This window comes from Natrix helvetica (genome assembly GCF_964273705.1).
Source record: "Natrix helvetica genome assembly, chromosome: 6".
Taxonomy (NCBI): domain Eukaryota; kingdom Metazoa; phylum Chordata; class Lepidosauria; order Squamata; family Natricidae; genus Natrix; species Natrix helvetica.
Window position 1 is genome coordinate 3,333,398 of NC_138553.1, and position 20,061 is coordinate 3,353,458.

At 45.8% G+C, this 20,061-nt stretch overlaps 1 protein-coding gene across 1 annotated transcript in view; it reads right to left on the minus strand.

The window, feature by feature from the left end:
• The window catches only part of EXOC4 (exocyst complex component 4), a 295,460-nt gene that overhangs the window by 53,226 nt on the left and 222,173 nt on the right, over positions 1-20,061 (minus strand). The window contains exon 11 of the mRNA XM_081957613.1: positions 1,193-1,412. Coding sequence (XP_081813739.1) covers positions 1,193-1,412 — 220 coding nt within the window. The remainder of the gene's footprint in view (positions 1-1,192; positions 1,413-20,061) is intronic.

Genomic DNA, 20,061 nt, shown 5'->3' on the forward strand with positions numbered 1-20,061 from the left:
AATCTAACTAAAACCATGTCTGAAAAATGGTAGTACAAAAGCCATTTAAATATGCATGATGAAGGAGAATTCAGCTCGTTTTTTTAAAAGATACAAGTACAGGTAATCCCTGGCTTACAACAGTTCATTTAGTGACCTTCCAAGTTATAACAGCACTGAAAAAAGCAACTGAGGACCATTTTTCATCCTTAGGGCGGCTGCAGCATCCCCATGGTCATGTGATCAAAGTTCAGAGGCTTGGAAACTGGCATGTACTGATGTCCCTGGGTCATGTGATCCCCTTTTGCAAACGTCCGACAAGCAAAAGTCAACGGGGAAACCAGATTATCTTAATGACCGTGGAACTAACTTAACAACGGCAGTGATTCGCTTAACAACGGTGCCAAGAAAGAGATAGATAGATAGATAGATAGATAGATAGATAGATAGATAGATAGAAAGGTAGATGATAGACAGAAAGACAGAAAGAAAGAAAGGAAGGAAGGAAGGAAGATGATAGACAGCCAGACAGCCAGAAAGATAGATAGAAAGAAAGACAGAGACAGACAGAAAGAGATAGAAAGAAAGACAAAGACAGATAGACAGAAAGAAAGATATACAGACAGGCAGAAAGACAGAGACGGACAGACAGAGAGATAGAAAGAAAGAGAGAGAGAGAGAGAAAGAAAGAAAAAAGGAAGGAAGAAAGGTAGATGACAAACAGAAAGAAAGACAGACAGACAGAAAGATAGATTAAAAAGAGAGAGAGAAAGGAAGGTAGATGATAGACGAACAGAGAGACAGACAGAGGGATAGAAAGAAAGACAGACACACAGATAGATAGAAAGAAAGAGAGAGAGAAAGAGAAAGAAAGAAAGAAAGATGATAGACGAACAGAGAGACAGACAGATGGATAGACAGAAAGATAGACAGAAAGATAGAAGAAAGAAAGAAAGAAAGAAAGAAAGAAAGAAAGAAAAAAAGAAAGAAAGAAAAAAAGAAAGAAAGAAAGAAAGAAAGAAAGAAAGAAAGAAGAACATGTGACCATGGAGTGCAACTGTGCAGCCATCGTAACTTCGAAAACAGATCATAAGCAGCTTTGGGGGTGGCCTGCTGTAAATGTGAACGGTCCTTAAGCGAACGTTTGTAATTCGAGGACTACCTGGAAAGGCTTTTCCCACAGTGTTCCTGCCCCCCCTCCCCTCCATCTTACCTGCAAGAGAGGCCTTTGCACCCCCAGCATTTTCATGGTGTCTGCATTGGCCAGAACCTTCAGGGGGTCGGTGATTTTGGTGACGCCCTCGATTTCCTTGTTGATCTCCCCCAGGACTTGGCTCAGAAAGATGTTCTTGATGTACATGGTGAGGAATTCCCGGAGGGGACACTGCTTCGCGGGACTGAACCCCAAAGCGTGTTCGATCTCCTGAATAAACCTAAAAATACAGTAAAAAAAACAGCCAGAGGGAGATGCGTCATGACGACAGCAGAAAATGATTTAAGTAACATGTGAATTTTGCCATTTTAACCCGAGGCAGGTAGTCCTCGACTTATAACAGTTCATTTAGTGACCGCTCAGAGTTACAGAGTTATGGAGGCATCGAACAAAGTGACTGAGGACCGTTTTTCACACACCTATTACAGCATACCCAAAATTCAGATGTTTGGCAACCGACTCATATTTACGACGGCTGCAGTGTCCCGGGGTGTGTGTGTCGTTTTGTGACCCTCTGAAGTGGATTAGTGAGCAACCCAGTCGTTAAGTGAATCTGGCTTTCCCCACTGACTTTGCTGGTCAGAAGGTCGCCACAGGGACAAAGCAACGGTTGTAAGTGTGAACCAGTTGCCAAGGACCCTGAATCTTGACCACATGATGATGGGGACGCTGCAATGGTTGTAACTGAGAAAAACGGTCGTAAGAAACTTTTTTCAGTGCGGCCGTAACTTTGAACGGCCACTAAACGAACGGTTGTAAGTCGAGGATGACCTAAACTTTTTGAATATGGTTCATATCCAGCAGAAAACCATCTGAACCTGTCTTCTGTACAGTCAAAGCATGCATTGAAAAGCTGCTGTGGCCAGTCGGCCATTGGCCCCTCCAGCAGCCGAATCAGAGGAGGAGGAGGAGGCGTGGGTCGGGGTCAGCATCAAGGCAACCTGGGAGCTCCAAGGGGGAAGAGGGAATGGAGCTGACAGAGAGACAGAGGGAGGGAGGGAGGGAGGGGTGGGCCATGGCCTGTCAATTAGCCCCCTGTCAATTAGAGAGTCAACAGCCCCCAGGTCTGGAGGTGGCTGATGAGGAAGAGGAAGAACAGCTGAGTCTAATGCCTGAGGCGCAGATGCGCAGAAGGCAGAGGGGAGGAGGGCAGTGGAAATCTATGGGCTGGTCCTTGGGACGGAAGAGCCACCAATGTTAGTGAAGCTCCACCTGAGCTCTGGAGATAGAGAGAGGGGGGAGCCTGGGCTGTCAATCAGCCCTTAGATGGAGAGTCAACAGCCCCCAGGTCTGGAGGTGGCTGATGAAGAAGAGGAAGAACAGCTGAGTCCAGTGCCTGACGCATGGATGTGCAGAGGGTAGAGGAGTGGAGAGCAGTGGAAATCTACGGGCCGGTCTTCGGGACGGAAGAGCCACCGCTGTGGTGGGAGAGAAACCTTTTTGCCGGCGGTCCTAATAAAGGAGTTGTTGATTAATTACAGAGAGTTTATCGTGTTTGGGGAGCTGGGTCAGAATAAAGTCTTAGCTGGCAATGGGGGAGTTGAAGGACCTGGCGATCTTAGGAAAACATTTTTCATAATCGAAAAACGTTTTCGTAAGATCAAGAAAATCTGAACGGCTCAAGAAAATCTGAACACCGTTTCTAGGAGTTTTGAAAAGACTGCAGGAGAATTAATTTGGCGATCGTAGGATTAGATATCAAGGCAAGAACTGTTGGGGGAACCCGTTTATCTTTTTAGCCCAAATGTCTAACAAGAACATTTCCCCCCCTTTCACAGTCTTATTATTAACAACAATAAAACATCACAGCCCATAAAAATAAAACGGAGCCTAGAGAACAATATGGCAATGCAATTCTATGTCACGAGAATTGTGAGTAAACTCGGCTGCTTAAGATCACACAAGAGTTTCTTCAAAAGGCAAACCACCTGTTGTATACAGGCACTCCTTGACTTACGACAGTTCATTCAGTGACCGTTCATAGTTACAACGGCACTGAAAAAAGTGAAAAAACTGTTTCGGGGAAACAGTGATTGGCCCAAAGACACCCAGCCAGCTTTCATGGCTAAGGTGAGCCTAGAACTCACTGTCTCCTGGTGATTGGCCCACAGTCACCCAGCTAACTTTCATGCCTAAGGTGGGCCTAGAACTCCCGATCTCCTAGTAATTGGTCCAAAGACACCCAGCCAGCTTCCATGCCTAAAGTGGGACTAGAACTCCCCGTCTCCTGCTGATTGACCTAATAATAATCCCTGTGCTGCTTTATCTTCTCCTGCTGCCTTCAAAAGAACAGTTGTCTCAGGAGCATCCAAAATGGTTAATATCTCCACGGTTGTCCATGCAAGCCTCCAATGTCAAACATGATAGGATCAACTCAATTAACACCTTCAACTCCCTTCCCTGCTGCTCCGCCAGCTCACCCCCCCCCCCGCATCCCCCTCCTCTAATCAGTTAACAAACACTCTTATGAGGGACTGTGTGTGTGTCTGTCAATCCAATTATTTCCTATCTGGGATGTGAAGACACTCCATTAAATAGAGCGGACAGATGGCGCCAGTCCTTTCACCAATCAATCAACTGACTGATTAGCTGATTAGGGGTTCAATAATCGATGCAACCAGGTGTTTAGGTCTCAGGAAACGTCCAGAGGGCAAAATTCAGACCCGTGCGGACACTCTGTCCAACACAGAAACAGGGTTAAGATTGGCATCTCACACCTGCCGAGCAAGAGAGGTATTCACTTATTTTCCCTACCGCTTCGCAAATGGGCACATAAACGCACGCTTGCTTCGCTTTCACCCGTCCCGTGTGACACACGTGTGGCTTGCATGCATGCACACGGTTTGAAAACGTGCCTAAATAGAACAGCATTGAGCTGTGGTGGGGGGTGGGGGTGGGGCAAGTTCGAGCATACCGGTCCGAACCGGCTGAATGCCATCTCTGCTGCTGAGCTCCCTGCTCAAACCAATGCTACACAACGCAGACTGAAGAATGAAGGTTGCTGGTTTGTTTTGATAATACAATACAATACAATAGTAGAGTTGGAAGGGACCTTGGAGATCTTCTAGTCCAACCCCCTGCCTAGGCAGGAAACCCTATACCGTTTCAGACAGATGGCAATCCAACATCTTCTTAAAGACTTCCAGTGTTGGGGCATTCACAACTTCTGGAGGCAACTTCTGTTCCACTGATTAATTGTTCTAACTGTCAGGAAATTTCTCCTCAGTTCTAAGTTGCTTCTCTCCTTGATTAGTTTCCACCCATTGCTTTTTGTTCTACCCTCTGCTGCTTTGGAGAATAGTTTGACTCCCTCTTCTTTGTGGCAACCCCTGAGATTTTGGAAGACTGCTATCATGTCTCCCCTAGTCCTTCTTTTCATTAAACTAAACATACCCAGTTCCTGCAACCATTCTTCATATGTTTTAGTCTCCAGTCCCCTCATCCTCTTCGTTGCTCTTCTCTGCACTCTTTCTAGAGTCTCCACATCTTTTCTACATCGTGGCGACCAGAACTGAATGCCGTATTCCAAGTGTGGCCTTATAAAGTGGTATTAACCCTTCACGTGATCTTGATTCTATCCCTCTGTTGATGCAGCCTAGGACTGTGTTGGCTTTTTTGGCAGCTGCTGCACACGGCTGGCTCCTATTTAAATGGTTGTCCACTAGGACTCCAGGATCCCTGATTCACAGTTACTACTGTTGAGCAAGGTACCACCTATACTGTACCTGTGCATTCCGTTTTTGTTGCCTAAATGTAGAACCTTACTTTTTTCACCATTTGAATTTCATTTTATTATTTAGTGCCCAATGTTCAAGTTTGTCAATAACTGACAGCTTATTAAGCTAAATTTTATTGATTTATTTGTATCAAAAGTTGGGGTTTTTTTTTTTACAATATCTCAAGGCGGTGAACGAACGTAATACACTCCCCTCCTCTTATTTTTCCTATGACAACAACCCTGTGAGGGAAGTTGGTTGGAGAGAGAGTGACTGGCCCCAGGTCATCCAGCCAGCTTTCTTGCCTAAGGTGGGATTAGAACTCACCGTCTCCTAGTGATTGACCCAAGCCACTCATCTGAGGTCATGCCTAAGGTAAGACTAGAATTCATCGTCTCCTGGTGTTTAATCCAAAGTCACCAGCCAGCTTTCCTGCCAAAGGCAGAACTAGAATTCACCATCTCCTGGTTACTGGCCCAAGCTATTCAGCTGAGATCATGCCTAAGGTAAGACTAGAATTCATCATCTCCTGGTGACTGACCCAATGTCATCCAGCTGAATTTCATGGCTAAGGCAGGACTAGAACTCCCTGTCGCCTGGTGACTGGTGCAAAGTCACACAGCAGAATTTCATGGCTAAGGAAGGACTAGAACTCCCGTCTCCTGGTGACTGGCGCAAAGTCACCCAGCAGAATTTCATGGCTAAGGCAGGACTAGAATTCCCTGTCTCCTGGTGATTGGTTCAAAGTCATCCAGCTGAATTTCCTGGCTAAGGCAGGACTAGAACTCCCCGTCTCCTGGTGACTGGCGCAAAGTCACTGAGCTGGCTTTCCTATTTAAGGTGGAACTAGAAATCACTGTCTCCTGGTGACTGGCGCAAAGTCACCCAGGTGGCTTTCATCACTATGGCAGCACTAGACCTTACAGTCTTCTGGTGACTGGCCCAAAGTCACCAACCTGCTCTCCTGCCTACGCAGGGACTAGAACTCACTGTCTCCTGCTTTTTAGCCCGGTGCCTTAACTACTAGACCAATCTGGCACTCAACGCAGGGAGGCCTAACTCCGTTGTTCCAGAGCTGTGTCTAACCAGACGCCTGACAACAAAGAAATCTGTGTAACACATTTACAGGCGCAGGGATCAGATTCCCAGGAGAGGAACATAAAAGGAGTCACAACCGACATCATTCCAACACCATAAGAAACCACGTTAATGCTCCATGCGAGGCTGCATCAAAGCCAAGTCCCATTTGAGCCGCCATCGAGCTCATTATTAAGCTGGCAGGGAAAGGCAACTCCGAAGGGGCGAACAATATTGCGTTTTCAAGAGGGAGGGCGGACCCCACCAAGGTGAACAGCTGAGCCTGCCGGATAGCAAGGACGACACAAATGATTTCTCGCGCAAAGTTGGATGCAAAACCTCATCGTTAAATTTTATTGCAGCCTTGGGAGGCGTCACGTTGCTGAAACAATTACGGCCACCAGAGAAGCTTAGAGATTTCTTCAAAACTGGGGGGGGGGGGGGGGGGAGAACAGATGATCGTACGGCAGGGAGTCCTCGACGTACGACCACCGTTGAGCCTGGAATCCCTGTCGCTAAGTGAGAAATACGTGCAGGGAGTAGTTTCGACCCGTCTGACGAATTTTCTTGCCACATTTGTTAAGTGAATCACTGCGGTTCTTAAAGGAGTAACCCGGTGGTTATATGAATCTAGTGGTACTACTACTTCTCTTCCTCCTCCTCCTTCTTCCTCCTCCTCCTCCTCCTCCTCTTCCTCTCCTTCTCCTGCTTCTTCTTATTTTATTTTTTATTATCTTATTATGGTCCAGGCATAAGTCCAGGGGAAAGTCACCTTTTGCGACTGTCTGACAAGCCAAGCAAATGGGATGCCAGCTTCACTTAACAACTGTGTGACTCACTTAACGACTGCGCTTATTCATTTGACAACCGTGGCACAAAAGGTTGCAAAATGGGGCAAAACTTACTTAACCACTGTCTCACTTAGCAACAGAAATGTGAGCTTTTGTGATCTTCCCGGTCGTCATCTGACAGGGAGGGGAAGCTATCCAGCTATTCACTTAACGACTGCATGAATCACTTAACAACGTCTGGGATTCACTTAAGAACCCTAGCAACAAACTTTGCGCAGAGGGCATGGACTCCCTTAACTCAGAAACAGTTAAGATTCCAGTCTTAAATCAAGGACAACCAAATATGGTCGTTAAGTCAAGTCAACGCGATTCATCCCTTCCGAAGAGTTTCAGCGCATGCTTTTCCCAAGGGCATCTCAAGAGACCTGACCTTCTCCGCAACCACAAATCACATCTCCTGCCCCCACCCCCACCCAAACGCCCACCCACAATTCTTAATAATGTGCCCCAGCATCTTAACTTTTTACGATGAGCTCATTTGAAGCACAAAAGAATCTGTGTTAATTACAGGCCGGAAAGCAAGAAAGCTGAACGTATATGAAGAGAGCAGCCGGTGCTCCAGATGGAAAACGCGAAGGGTGCCATGTAGTTCGGGCCTGATTCTGTAGGAAAAGTGGGCTGGGGGCTGGGCTGGGGGTGGTGGGAAGGGAAAGCCCACCATGCAGATGAAATTTCTCTCTTTCCCCAGAGGCCAAGTTCACTTCTACAAAAGAAAGACAAAGTTGTTTGCAAAACAAACTTGAAAAGGTATGCGACGGGGTCGCCTGGGATCATCCAGGGAGTCCTCGACTTAACGACCACAATTGAGCCTACAATTTGGACTAGATGATCTACAACAGGGATGTCAAACTGGATTTTTTTCGAGAGCCGGATCAGCATTGTAATTCTCCCCCGTGGGCAGTTGTAAGTTGAGGACTATCTGTGCCCCTCTTTACCAACACACACACACACACACACACACACCTATGCACATCAGGAAGCACAAAAACAATAACTTGAAAATAGTAACTCTCCGGCTAATTTTCCCATTGACAAAGCCCGGCGATGCATGAACTCCATTGACAGAGACGGGCAGCTATAGGATTGAGCTTCTTAATTCTAATTATTTCCCGCTCGCCGAAAAGAGCAACAGACTTTAGCGGGAGTTTGTCTGCAAATTTCTCGTTTCCGTAGGTGGCGTCGGGGTTCTGAAAAGCCCTCAGACCAAGCTCTGCTCTTGCCATGAAATCGTAATTAACGCCGTAACAAATCTACTTACCGGTCTCAAAAGCGACCCAGAACGGGGGATAAATTCGGAGGAGGAGAAGAAAGGGGAGCATTTTATTTAAATGCAAAGAGAAGGGCTTTCGACAGGGCACAAATCGCGTTTACGGGCTGATCAAGGGATCCGATGAAGTCGTTGAAGCATTAGGGGTCCTTTGTGAGGCTTGGGGCTGAGGCTGAAGGGCTCCTGCCACGCTTAGGTGTGGGGAATCACGCGAAAACACGGATGGTGGGGCTAACATACGAAAGCCACCGTAAGCCTACAGAGGAAAATCAGTGGGGACAGGCAAGGGAAGGACGGCACTGTTGTACAGACAATCCTTAACAACTTCACAACCACAATGGGGAGCAGAATAAACAAAATGACAGAGTTGGAAGGGACTTTGGAGGTCCTCTAGTCCAACCCCCTGCTCAAGCAAGAGACCCCATACCATTTCAGACAAATGGTTGTTCAATCTCTTCTTTAAAATCTCCAATGTTGGAGCATTCACAACTTCTGGAGGCAAGGAGTTCCACTGATTAATTCTTCTATCAGGAAATGTCTTAATTCTAGGTTGCTTCTCTCCTTGATCAGTTTCCATCCGTTGCTTCTTGTCCTGCCTTCAGGGGCTTTGGACAATAGGTTGACCTCCCCCACCCTCTTCCTTGTGTAGCCCCTCAAATATTGGGAAACTGCTATCATATTATCCCTGGTCCTTCTCTTCGTTCTTTAGACAATCGTACCTGGTTCCCTTAGTCATGGATCGTGATGGTATAAACAGAATAACAGAGCTGGAAGGAACCTTGGAGGTCTTCTAGTCCAACCCCCTGCTCTATACCATTTCAGACCAAGCTTTCGAGCAGCTCCTGCTTGCGATGAAGGAGAGTTTGGGTTTCAAGAGGTAATCCAAAGCGAAAATATACTGGGCAAAATCCTGAATTATGAAGTCACTCTATATGGGACACAACTTGGACAACCTGTTGCAAATCTGAAACACTGATGATGTTGTCTAGCGTGGGAATTAAATGTCTGCAGGAAAACCATCAAGGTCAGGGGGCACCGAGAACCCTCCTCCACTCCACAAACCCCACTCCCTTCTAACATTGATGATGTTCCCTAGTTGGGTCATGAAATGTCTGCAGGAAAACAGACAGGCTCAGAGAGCATCAAGGACCCCTCAGTCCTCCTCCCCCCTAAAAATCCCACTCCCTTCTAGCACTGACGTGTTACCTAGTTGGGTCATGAAACGTCTGCAAGAAAACCGCCAAGCTGAGAGAGAACCACACAATCCACAGCTGAACCCTGAGCTGCAAATATTCTCCTCTATTGGTCCCAGTGATTCTAGCAATACAGATTTCCAGCATCTGAAGATCCCCTTATGAAGGCCACAAAGAAGAGGTCTATATGACAGCCCCCCCCCCACCTCCAAGCACCCCCCCCCCCCCCGCAGCTTACAGGCTGCCCCAGAAGCATCAGGCCGGACAAGAAGTGAGCAGGATGAAATGAGCCGGTTGGTCTGATCCGATATAGCTCAGTTCTTCTCCGCCTGGCAGTGGCTGGGGACTGGCATATGCTGCGCTATTGAGCAGGTTCCCAAGGCTTCTGGGTGCCATATGGATGGGCTTCGTGATGCCAGCCTCTTTATGCCTATTGTCTTTGTGAGTCTGCCAGGATTAGGAGGAGGAGGAGGAGGAGGAGGAGGAGGAGGAGGAGGAGGAGGAGGAGGAGGAGGAGAAGTGGTAAGAGAAGAGGAGGAGAAGGAAGGGAAGGAGGAGGGGGAGAAGGAGAAGAAGATGAGGAAGGGGAGAAGAAGAGGAAGAGGAAGAGGAAGAGGAAGAGGAAGAGGAGGAGGAGGAGGAGGAGAAGAAGAAGAAGAAGAAGAAGAAGAAGAAGAAGAAGAAGAAGAAGAAGAAGAAGAAGAAGAAGAAGAAGAAGAAGAAGAAGAAGAAGAAGAAGAAGAAAGGGGGGAGGAGATCAGAGAGCACCAAGAACTTCACAGTCCTCCACCTGCTCCCCTTCTCCTCCTCCAACTCCCCTCTCTTCTACCACTGATGATGGTACTTAGTTGGGTCATGAAACGTCTACAAGAAAACTAGCAATCTAAGAGAGCACCAAGGGCCCCACAATTCAACTCTCAGCTACAACTATTCCCTTCTGCAGAAGTGTGTTGAATCCATTACATGTAGTCTTTAACGTCATAACTATTAGTTTAGTGACCGTTCATTGCTATAATGGCACTAGAAGAAGTGACTTACGTCTGTTTTTCACCCTTATGATGGTTGCAGCACCTCCATGCTCACGAGCTCAAAATTCATATGTCTGCCACACTTTCTATTATTCTGCTGTGCATTTTCCATTGTGGGAAAGTGGGAGGGGGGATTGTACAGAGTGAGATGCTAGGTAGCCATAACAAAATTCTTTCTAGGAAGCCAAGGTCATCCTTTCTTCTCTGCACATCTGCACCTGACCGTAACTGGATGGGTGGAACTGCCAGCATGGCAGTGGGAGATTGGACCATGGGATGGACTTGTGGGTGTGGGGGGCAAGATCTTGAACTTTCAACTGGGTGGGGAAAACCGGGAAGCTTTCAGATTCAAGTTTTCCCAGATGTGCCAACGTGTCTCTCTTCATAAATTGGAACTTTGAGGAATCCTTTGCCTCGGACTCTGATTTACTTTTGGATGCTATTTGGAACCCTGACACTGATGACTTTCCGTAATGACTTTTGCCGCACAATTCATTCTCAACACCTCTCAAGGCAGTGGAATTCCTTCAACGTTTAAATAATTTTTAAAGCTCAGGAGTCACACGGGGACAATAAACCCTGGCCGAAGGTCTGGACGGGCAGGGAGTGTGGGTGTGACATCGTTCTTGTTAACGTTGCTGTGTCTTTTGTTGCCCCGGATAAAAGGTCTGATTAAAAGGGCTCTCACTGGTTGGCATGCAAAGACGAGCCTCCATTATTTGTCAGAGTTAACACTTCACATGTTCCTTGCTAATTATGCCAAATATTCCATTTTGAGGGGCGGGGAGGTGGGGGGAGAGAAGAAATCAGTGGGAGGGGGACCGGAGATTCTCCCATCCTTCAAATTTCTCCACGCGTATTAGAAATGAGAGCCTATGATTGCTGTAGACAACATCTAATTAACTGTCAGTATAAAACACATGTCAACGCCGGCGGCCTACGTTGGATCGGCTGTCTAATTTCACTGCGGAATATTAAAGAGGCCGCCTTGCGTGTGCCAAGCTGGTGAATGAATCTTGTCGTCTTATTTAAACAACTTCCTTCCTTCTTTCCTTCTCCTGTTCCTCCTCTTTCCCCAAAAGCCTTTGTTTTTATTCACCTTTCCACTGGGGGGGTGGGGGGTGGGAGGGAGGGAAGGAGGGAGAAGGAAGGAAGGAAGGAAGGAAGGAAGGAAGGAAGGAAGGAAGGAAGGAAGTTAATTTAACTTCATTGTCATTGCACCTTGTACAACAAAATTAAATGCCATCTACATTATAACTGTAAAAATAAAACACAAGCACGCATCCTTGACATTCTACACAATTGAATGGAAAACCCCTGATACTGCATTAATATTGCACTATACCGTAGAATTCAATATAGTTACTGCTGTGGGATAGAAGCCGTTTTTCAGCCTATTTGTCCTTCTTTTTATTGTCCTGTACTGGCTGCCAGGTGGTAATAGTTTTTTAAAAAAGAGTGCCCAGGATGAGATGGATCTTTAAGGATGTTTTGAACTTTCTTAAGGCAGCATAAAGCTCTTCCAAAGAGGGGAGGGGGCAACCATTGATCCTCTGGGCAATGACGCTGACCCTCTGGAGTGCTGTCCTACCTGCCACTGTGCAGGTGGCCATTGCCGTACACAGGGAGGGAGGGATGAAAAATGGTCATGTCACGTTTTTCAGTGCTGTTGTAACTTTGAACAGTCACTAAACAAACCGTTGTAAGTTGAGGACTAATTTGCTGAACAACTGTCTGGCGGTTAGTTTAAAATCATCCAGGCTGGCTTTCACGCCCAAGACGAGACTGGAACTCACAACTCCGGGTGATTTCATGACTAAAGACACCCAGCCGGCAGGGGGCTGGACTAGATGACCTCCAAGGCCCCTTCCAGCCCTAGGACTCTATGAGCCAATACTTTCCTTGTCTTCTCAAGAAATGATGCAATCAAACTCAGATGCCAAAGTCTCCTCCAGCGGGATCAATCCCAAAGTCGCAAGCCAGGGAAATTATTATGGGATGTCCACTGAACAGGGCTAGTATTTGGGGAGGAAAAAATGGGCACGTCGTTGTTTACTTCTGATACTTTCAAAGAGCCAGAGAGGGAATTCGGGAGAAAGAAAAAGAGAAGAAGGAAAAAAAAAACACGCCCCAAGGAGTATTTCAAGTGATGTCTGGGCGCTGCACAGATTAATTTAATTAGCCGTCAAAAGACTTATGGTGGCAAAATCATCAAAACAAATTAGCTCAACGGAGCTGCAGGCAACTCTGGGGTTTCCGTACTCCCCTTTCTGGAGAAGGACTTGCGCACTGCAAGGCAGAAGCTACAGGTAGACTGCGTGGCAGGTGGAAGCTCCATTTCAAGAGCCCAACATAATGCCTCTTTTGCTTCTCCTCTTTCCTTCCATTCTTCTTCCTTCCATCTCTTCTCTTCTCTTCTCTCTCCTTCCATTCTTCTTCCTTCCATCTCCCTCTCCTTCTCTTCTCTCCTCTCTCCTTCCATTTTCCTCTCCTCTCTTTCTCTCTCCTCTCTTCTCCCTATTCTCCTTCTCTCCTCTCCTCTCCCCTTCCATTCTCTCTCCTCCCCTCCCTTATGGACCCATCACGAGGAGATGGTGAGTTCTAGTCTCACATTAGCTGTAAAAGGCAGCCTGCTGACTTTGGATCAATCATCAGGAGGCTGTGAATTCTAGTCCCACCTCAGGCATGAAAGCCGGCTGAGTGACTTTGGGCCAATCACCAGGCGACACTGAGTTCTAGTCCTGCCCTAGGCATCAAAGCCAGCTGAGGGACTTGGGGCCAGTCCCTGCCTGCGTGTCTCTTTATCTCTCTCCCTCTCTCCCCCTCCCTCTCCCCTCCTCTCTTGTATATACACACACAAACTGTATGTATGTATGTATCTATTTATGTTGTATTTGTGCTGATAAATAAATAAAGGGAGACTAGTATAGATCTATTTCAAGCTATTTAGCTCTCATCAGCTAGCCATACCCTTACTGGGACTTGAACCTGGGCTGTATGACAGAAAGGGGGAGTAATAGAGCTCCCTCCCATATTTGGGCATACCAGGGGTTGTAACTCAAATACGTATCTATCTATCTATCTATCTATCTATCTATCTATCTATCTATCTATCTATCTATCATCTATCTATCTATCTATCTATCTATCTATCTATCTATCTATCATCTATCTATCTATCATCTATCTATCTATCATCTATCTATCATCTATCTATCTATCTATCTATCTATCTATCTATCTATCTATCTATCTATCATCTATCTATCTATCATCTATCTATCTCTATTCGTCTGTCTAACTATGTATCTGTTATCTGTCTGTCTGTCTGTCCATGCATTCTATCTATCTATCATCTATCTATCTATCTATCATCTATCTATCTATCTATCTATCTATCTATCTATCTATCTATCTATCTATCATCTATCTATCTATCTATCATCTATCTCTCGGCTTCCAACTGAGCTTCGGTGTGAAGTCCACCTGCTTCTCTGAATACTAGTTAATTTCATTTTCCCTGCTGTCATTTTTAAAATTAGTGATTGCTTGCTTCAAAGGAGTGACCCCCGGAACGTGTGGGAGGGAGCTGAGGGGAAACCAACACATGCTCATTTCATGACTGCCTTTTCATATTCCAAATCGGTCATCTTCGTGGTATAAACAGCCAGTTTGTTGTAGGGGCTGTTTTATGGAATTCCTGAGAAATTCCACCCCTTTCATACATTTTTGAAGAGTGGCAAGTCTTCGCTCCTTCCGAAGACCCCACTTGGAATACTGCGTCCAGTTTTGGTCACCACAATATAAAAAGGGTGTTGAGACTCTAGAAAGAGTGCAGAGAAGAGCAACAAAGGGGATTACGGGACTGGAAGCTAAACTGTATAATGAACGTTGCAGGAATTGGGTACGTCTAGTTTAATGAAAAGAAGGACTAGGAGGGACATGATAGCAGTCTTCCAATAATTTGAGAGGCTGCCACAGAGAAGAAGGAGTCAAACTATTCTCCAAAGCACCTGAAGACAATATCTCTATCTTTTTTTGGGGGGGTCACTACTTTCCCAAAAAGATGTTGAGGCTTTGGAAAAAGTGTCAAAGAACAGCAACTAAGATGATTAAAGACTTGGAGACTAAAACATATGAAGAACGGTGGCAGAATTTAGGTTTGGCCAGTCTAGAGAAAAGAAGGACACAATAGCGGTATTTCTGTATTTGTGGGGCTGCCTCAAAGAAAAGTGGGTCAACTTAATTTTCTAAAGCACCAGAAGGCAGGACAAGAAGCAACGGATGGAAACTAATCAAGGAAAGAAGCAACCTGGACTTACGGAGAAACTTCCTAACAGGGAGGTCAATTAACCAGTGGAACAGCTTGCCACCAGAAGTTGTGCTCCATCACTGGAGGTTTTTAAGAAGACACTGGGTAGTCACTTGTCTGGAATGGTAGAGGGTCTCCTGCTTGAGCAGCGGGGTGGACTAGAAGACCTCCAAGGTCCCTTCCAGCTCTATTCTGATTTTGAACTAGCCATTTGGGTAAAGAAATGTGTTGGAAGAAATCTCCCTCTGGGTTCAGTTCCAAGTGGAACTGAAAAAGACACTGGAAACATGGAGGCTGCTTGGAAAGATGGTTTGATGGTGGTCAGGATCACATGGCTTGAGCTCCTGGACAGAAAAGGGCAGAGAACCTGAGAGTCCCTGGGTTTTATGCCCCACCTCTCCTGTTTCCTGTTCCTGTGTAAGAAATGTATTCTGATTGGTCGTCAGACTCCCAGGGGCAGGTGTGGGTGTGTCTTAGCTAGCTTTGTAAGTTGTGTGCTAAGTTTGGTTGAAGCTTGGTGGGGGGGGGGGTGCAATGAAGGGCAATGAGATGGGGTCGATCATGGTTATGTAGAACAGGCTGGCTCAGGCCTTAATGGCCCATTGACAGAGGTGGGGGAGCTACTAAGAGTGAGTCTGTTTCCTTTCTCTGGCTCAGGCCTTAATGGCCCATTGACAAAAGTGGGGCGTAGTGTTTCTGCCTCTCTGAGTGTCTACTTCTCTTTTTAGGGGACATATTCTGCTTTTTTTAATATTTCCAAAAATACTTCATTTTCTAGGAGGGTTTTAACTCCCTACAATTGTCTGCAAGAAATCCACCAAGTTTAGAGAGCACCAAGGACCCCTCCTCTCCACCCTGAGCTACCAATATTGCCCTGTATCTTTTTTCTAAAGTTTTTTTTTATTTTTTATTCTCTTACATACAATTATAAGTATACATTCACACAGTTATTCTTCCTCTTTACATTTGTCATTCTGATACATTTCTTGTTTTATTTAAAAGGTACAGTTAATATACAGTTTGGGTTGCTTTATTTACCATCCCATCTGCCTTTTTTGACACCACCTTATTTTCCCTTTCTTTTCTCTCCCTCCCTTCTCTACTTTCTTCCTTCCTCCTCTCCTTCCTCTTCCTTCCCTTACCTCTCCCCTACTCCTACTCTTCCTACCCTCTCCTCTTTCTCTCCCTTCCCTCCTCTCCTTCCCCTTCCTTCTTCCCTTACCTCTCCCCTATTCCTACTCCTCTTCCCCTTCCTACCCTCTCTCCTTCTCTTCCTCTCCCTTCCACCCTCCTCTCCTTACCTCTTCCTTCCTTCCCTCTTCTTCCCCTTCCTTCTTCCCTTACCTCTCCCCTACTCCTACTCTTCCTCTTCCTACCCTCTCTCCTTCTCTTCCTCTCCCTTCCACCCTCCTCTCCTTACCTCTTCCGTCCTTCCCTCTTCTTCCCCTTCCTTCTTCCCTTACCTATCCCCTACTCTTCTTCTTCCCCTTCCTACCCTCTCTCTTTCTCTTTCTCTCCCTTCCACCCTCCTCTCCTTCCCTCTTCCTTCCTTCCTTCCTTCCTCTTCCTCTTGTTCTCTCCTCCTCTCTCCCTTTCTTTTTCTGTTGCTGTAGGTGTCTCTTTCAAATCTCAGTTTATGTTTTCTTGGGATGGTATTTCCGCAAACCCAAATATACTTTAGTATCATTTTCTTATTCCCTTACCTTCGCTAATCTATCCTATGTTTCCCACCCACCCCTTTATATCTCGCTCTTGAATGAAAACTTGTATATTTAGTACTTTCTTTTCTGTTTTTTTCCCTCTCCCCCCCCCCTTCTCATTTAATAGTTCATCATCTGGCCTCTATATCTTCCACTTATTTTCTTTTCTAGATTCCTTAAAATAGTCTCTTTTATTAAATAGAGTCATCTGAATATACATGGAAGCTGCAAAAATGCTTCTCTTATTTATTTCTTTTAAGCTGGCAAAGTTTGTCGTGTTTTTTTTAAATAAACAGGGCCAAATGGTTAATATACGATTTAAGAGGTTCTGTCTTTTTTTTGCCCGAGGAATGGATCAGCTGAAGGGCTTTTAAATTGCAAACAAAGAACGCCACTGGCTGAATTAAGGAAGATTTTCAAAGTGGGCACGAGACGGAGATGACCCAGTAGGTTCAATTTTTAATGCAGGAAGCCTTGTGTGGCTCCGACAGATAATTCTCAACAACTTCACGGCGGGTTTCTCTCCGACTGACTTCTCCGCTGGGACGAAGACATCGGCCGCCGGAGGTCAAAATTATAAACAACTGGACAAGCACAGTCTTAATTTCTGTCTGAAGTGATGTCGGGCTACTTTGGAAGAGATAAGCGCCCTCATGCAAGAGAACAGAAAGGAAGGGAGAAGAAAGACAGGATGGGGGGGAAAAGGTGATTGCTTGAAATATTTTCTGAAGCGACGATTCTGCTGGCGTGAGCTAGGAAGGCATCAATCAAGGGTGACCTCGGGAAGAAAATATTCATGGCTTGATATGCATACTTGATGAGCTCTGGGGGTCTAAGGAGTCTGACCCAAATTACTGGATGGGAATTGCAGACTGAAAGGGGTGCGAGGAAGCAGTTGGCAATCGGCTTCTTTGGCGCTCAGCCTTTCTTATGGTCCAACCTTCACAGCCATCCATTACGACAGGGAAAACCACAGCCTTGACTAGACACACTTCGGTTGGCAGGGTGAAGTCTCTGCTTTTTATGATGGTGTCTAAATTTGCCATAGCTTTCGTCCCGAGGAGCAAGCCTCTTTTAATTAATTGGCTGTGGTCCCCATTCTACATTTAGGCAAGAAAAATGAAATGCACAGGTACAGTATAAGTGGTACCTTGCTCAATAGTAGTAAGTGTGAGAGGGATCTTGGAGTCCTAGTGGACAACCATTTAAATAGGAGCCAGCCGTGTGCAGCAGCTGCCAAAAAAGCCAACACAGTTCTAGGCTGCATCAACAGAGGGAGAGAATCAAGATCACGTGAAGTGTTAATACCACTTTATAAGGCCTTGGTAAGGCCACACTTGGAATACGGCATTCAGTTTTGGTCACCACAATGTAAAAAAGATGTGGAGACTCTGGAAAGAGTGCAGAGAAGAGCAACAAAGAGGATTAGGGGACTGGAGGCTAAAACATATGAAGAACAGTTGCAGGAACTGGGTATGTCTACTTTAATGAAAAGAAGGACTAGGGGAGACATGATAGCAATCTTCCAATATCTTAGGGGTTGCCACAAAGAAGAGGGAGTCAAACTATTCTCCAAGGCACCTGAAGGCAGAACAAGAAGTAATGAGTGGAAACTAATCAAGGAGAGAAGCAACTTAGAACTGAGGATAAATTTCCTGACAGTTAGAACAATTAATCAGTGGAACAGAAGTTGCCTCCAGAAGTTGTGAATGCCCCAACACTGGAAGTCTTTAAGAAGATGTTGGATAGCCATTTGCCTGAAATGGTACAGGGTTTCCTGCCTAGGCAGGGGGTTGGACTAGAAGACCTCCAAGGTCCCTTCCAACTCTGCTATTGTATTGTATCTGCTTTGATCTTGGAGCCCAGGAAAATAAGATCTGTCACTACCTCCATGTCTTCCCCATCTATTCGCCAGGAATTGAGAGTGCCAGATGCCGTGATCTTAGTTTTCTTAATGTTGAATTTCAAGCCAACTTTTGCACTCTCCTCCTTCGCCCGCATCAAGAGGCTCTTTAGTTCCTCTCCGCTTTCTGCCATTAGAGAATGGCATAGCTGAGGTTGTTGATATTTCTCCCGGGTATCTTAACTCCAACTTTTTATTCCTCTAGCCCCGCCTTTCTCATGATGTGCTCTGCATATACGTAAATTAAACAGGCAGGGCGACATTATGCAGCCTTGCCGGACTCCATTCCCCATTTTGAACCACACATTGGTTCCGTGTCCAGTTCTCACTGTGGCTTCTTGACCCGCGTATAGGTTTCTCAAGAGACAAATAAGATGGTCTGGTACTCCCATCTCTTTAAGAACTTGCCACAATCTGTTGTGATCCACACAAGCAAAGGTTTTAGCATAGTCAATGAAGCAGAAGTAGATGTTTTTCTGGAACTCCCTAGCTTTCTCCATGATCCAGCATATTCTGGCAATTTGATCCAATGGGTGGGTGAAGCTAAAGTCGTAATAAACAGAACACCCCCTCCCTCTATAGATCCATCAAACCTGACAGTTCAAGGATTCTGATCTTGCTCAGATAGGAGGAAGATCAGGTCTCAAAACTCAACCGTTTAAAAAAGAAAAAAGTTTTTCAGAGGGAAAAGGGATGACCTATTATTGGGCCCTTGTTTTATTTTGGTGCTTCCTCTCCCATCTCATTTCTACACACACACACACACACCAAAATCACTCTCCAGCCCAGATAGTTAGCTAATTGGAACGGCATATTTCTAGCAGAAGTCTTTGGCTGTAATTTTGTGCAGCTGTTTAAAGGCGGTAACTAGGAATCTGAAATGATTTAATTATAATGTGCAAGCACCAGGAACGGCAAGGCAATTACAAACAGCAACCAGAAAAACACTAATGGAAGGAGCTTTGTTGGGGGGGGGGAGACACACACACACACAGAGAGACACAGAGAGAGACACACACAGAGAGACACACACAGAAAGAGACAGAGACACACACACAGAGAGACACAGAGAGACAGAGAGAGACAGACAGAAAGACAGAGAGAGACAGACACACACACACACAGAGACAGAGAGAGACAGACAGACAGAAAGACAGAGAGAGACACACACAGAGAGACAGAGAGAGAGAGACAGAAAGACACACACACACACACATACACAGAGAGACAGAAAGACAGAGAGAGAGAGAGACACACATACACAGAGAGACAGAAAGACAGAGACAGACACACACACAAACACACAGACATAGAGAGACAGGCACACACACACACACAGAGAGACAGAAAGACAGAGAGAGAGAGGGACAGAGACAGAAAGAGACAGAAAGACAGCTAATTAAACTTGACCAAGAGCGCTGTCCAGGCCTCGTGGTTCTGAAATCTCAAACAGAGAAAACACAAGAGCGCCCAAGCTTCAGATATTCTCTTCTATATGTGTACATTGGCCGCCTGGACTCTGCCAGAGGAAGCCTCTTTCGCACCACACTCCCTACTCCCGCTTTGAAATGAGTTACGCTTCCCACACAGAAGCAGACCTGCTTGGGCGGAGCAGGAGGAGCGGAAAAGAGACGACGGGTGATTTGAGGCTCAATTCCGGTCAGAAGTCGAGGACTAACCTGCGTTTGGTTCAGCTCAACGGCTGGTGGGTGTTTGCTCAGTTGACTCCAACTGATGAATATGACATGAAATTATATCTTATTGGAATACAATTGTTCCACTGAACTGAAGCCGGCCGCATATTGGATATGCAGACAAGAGA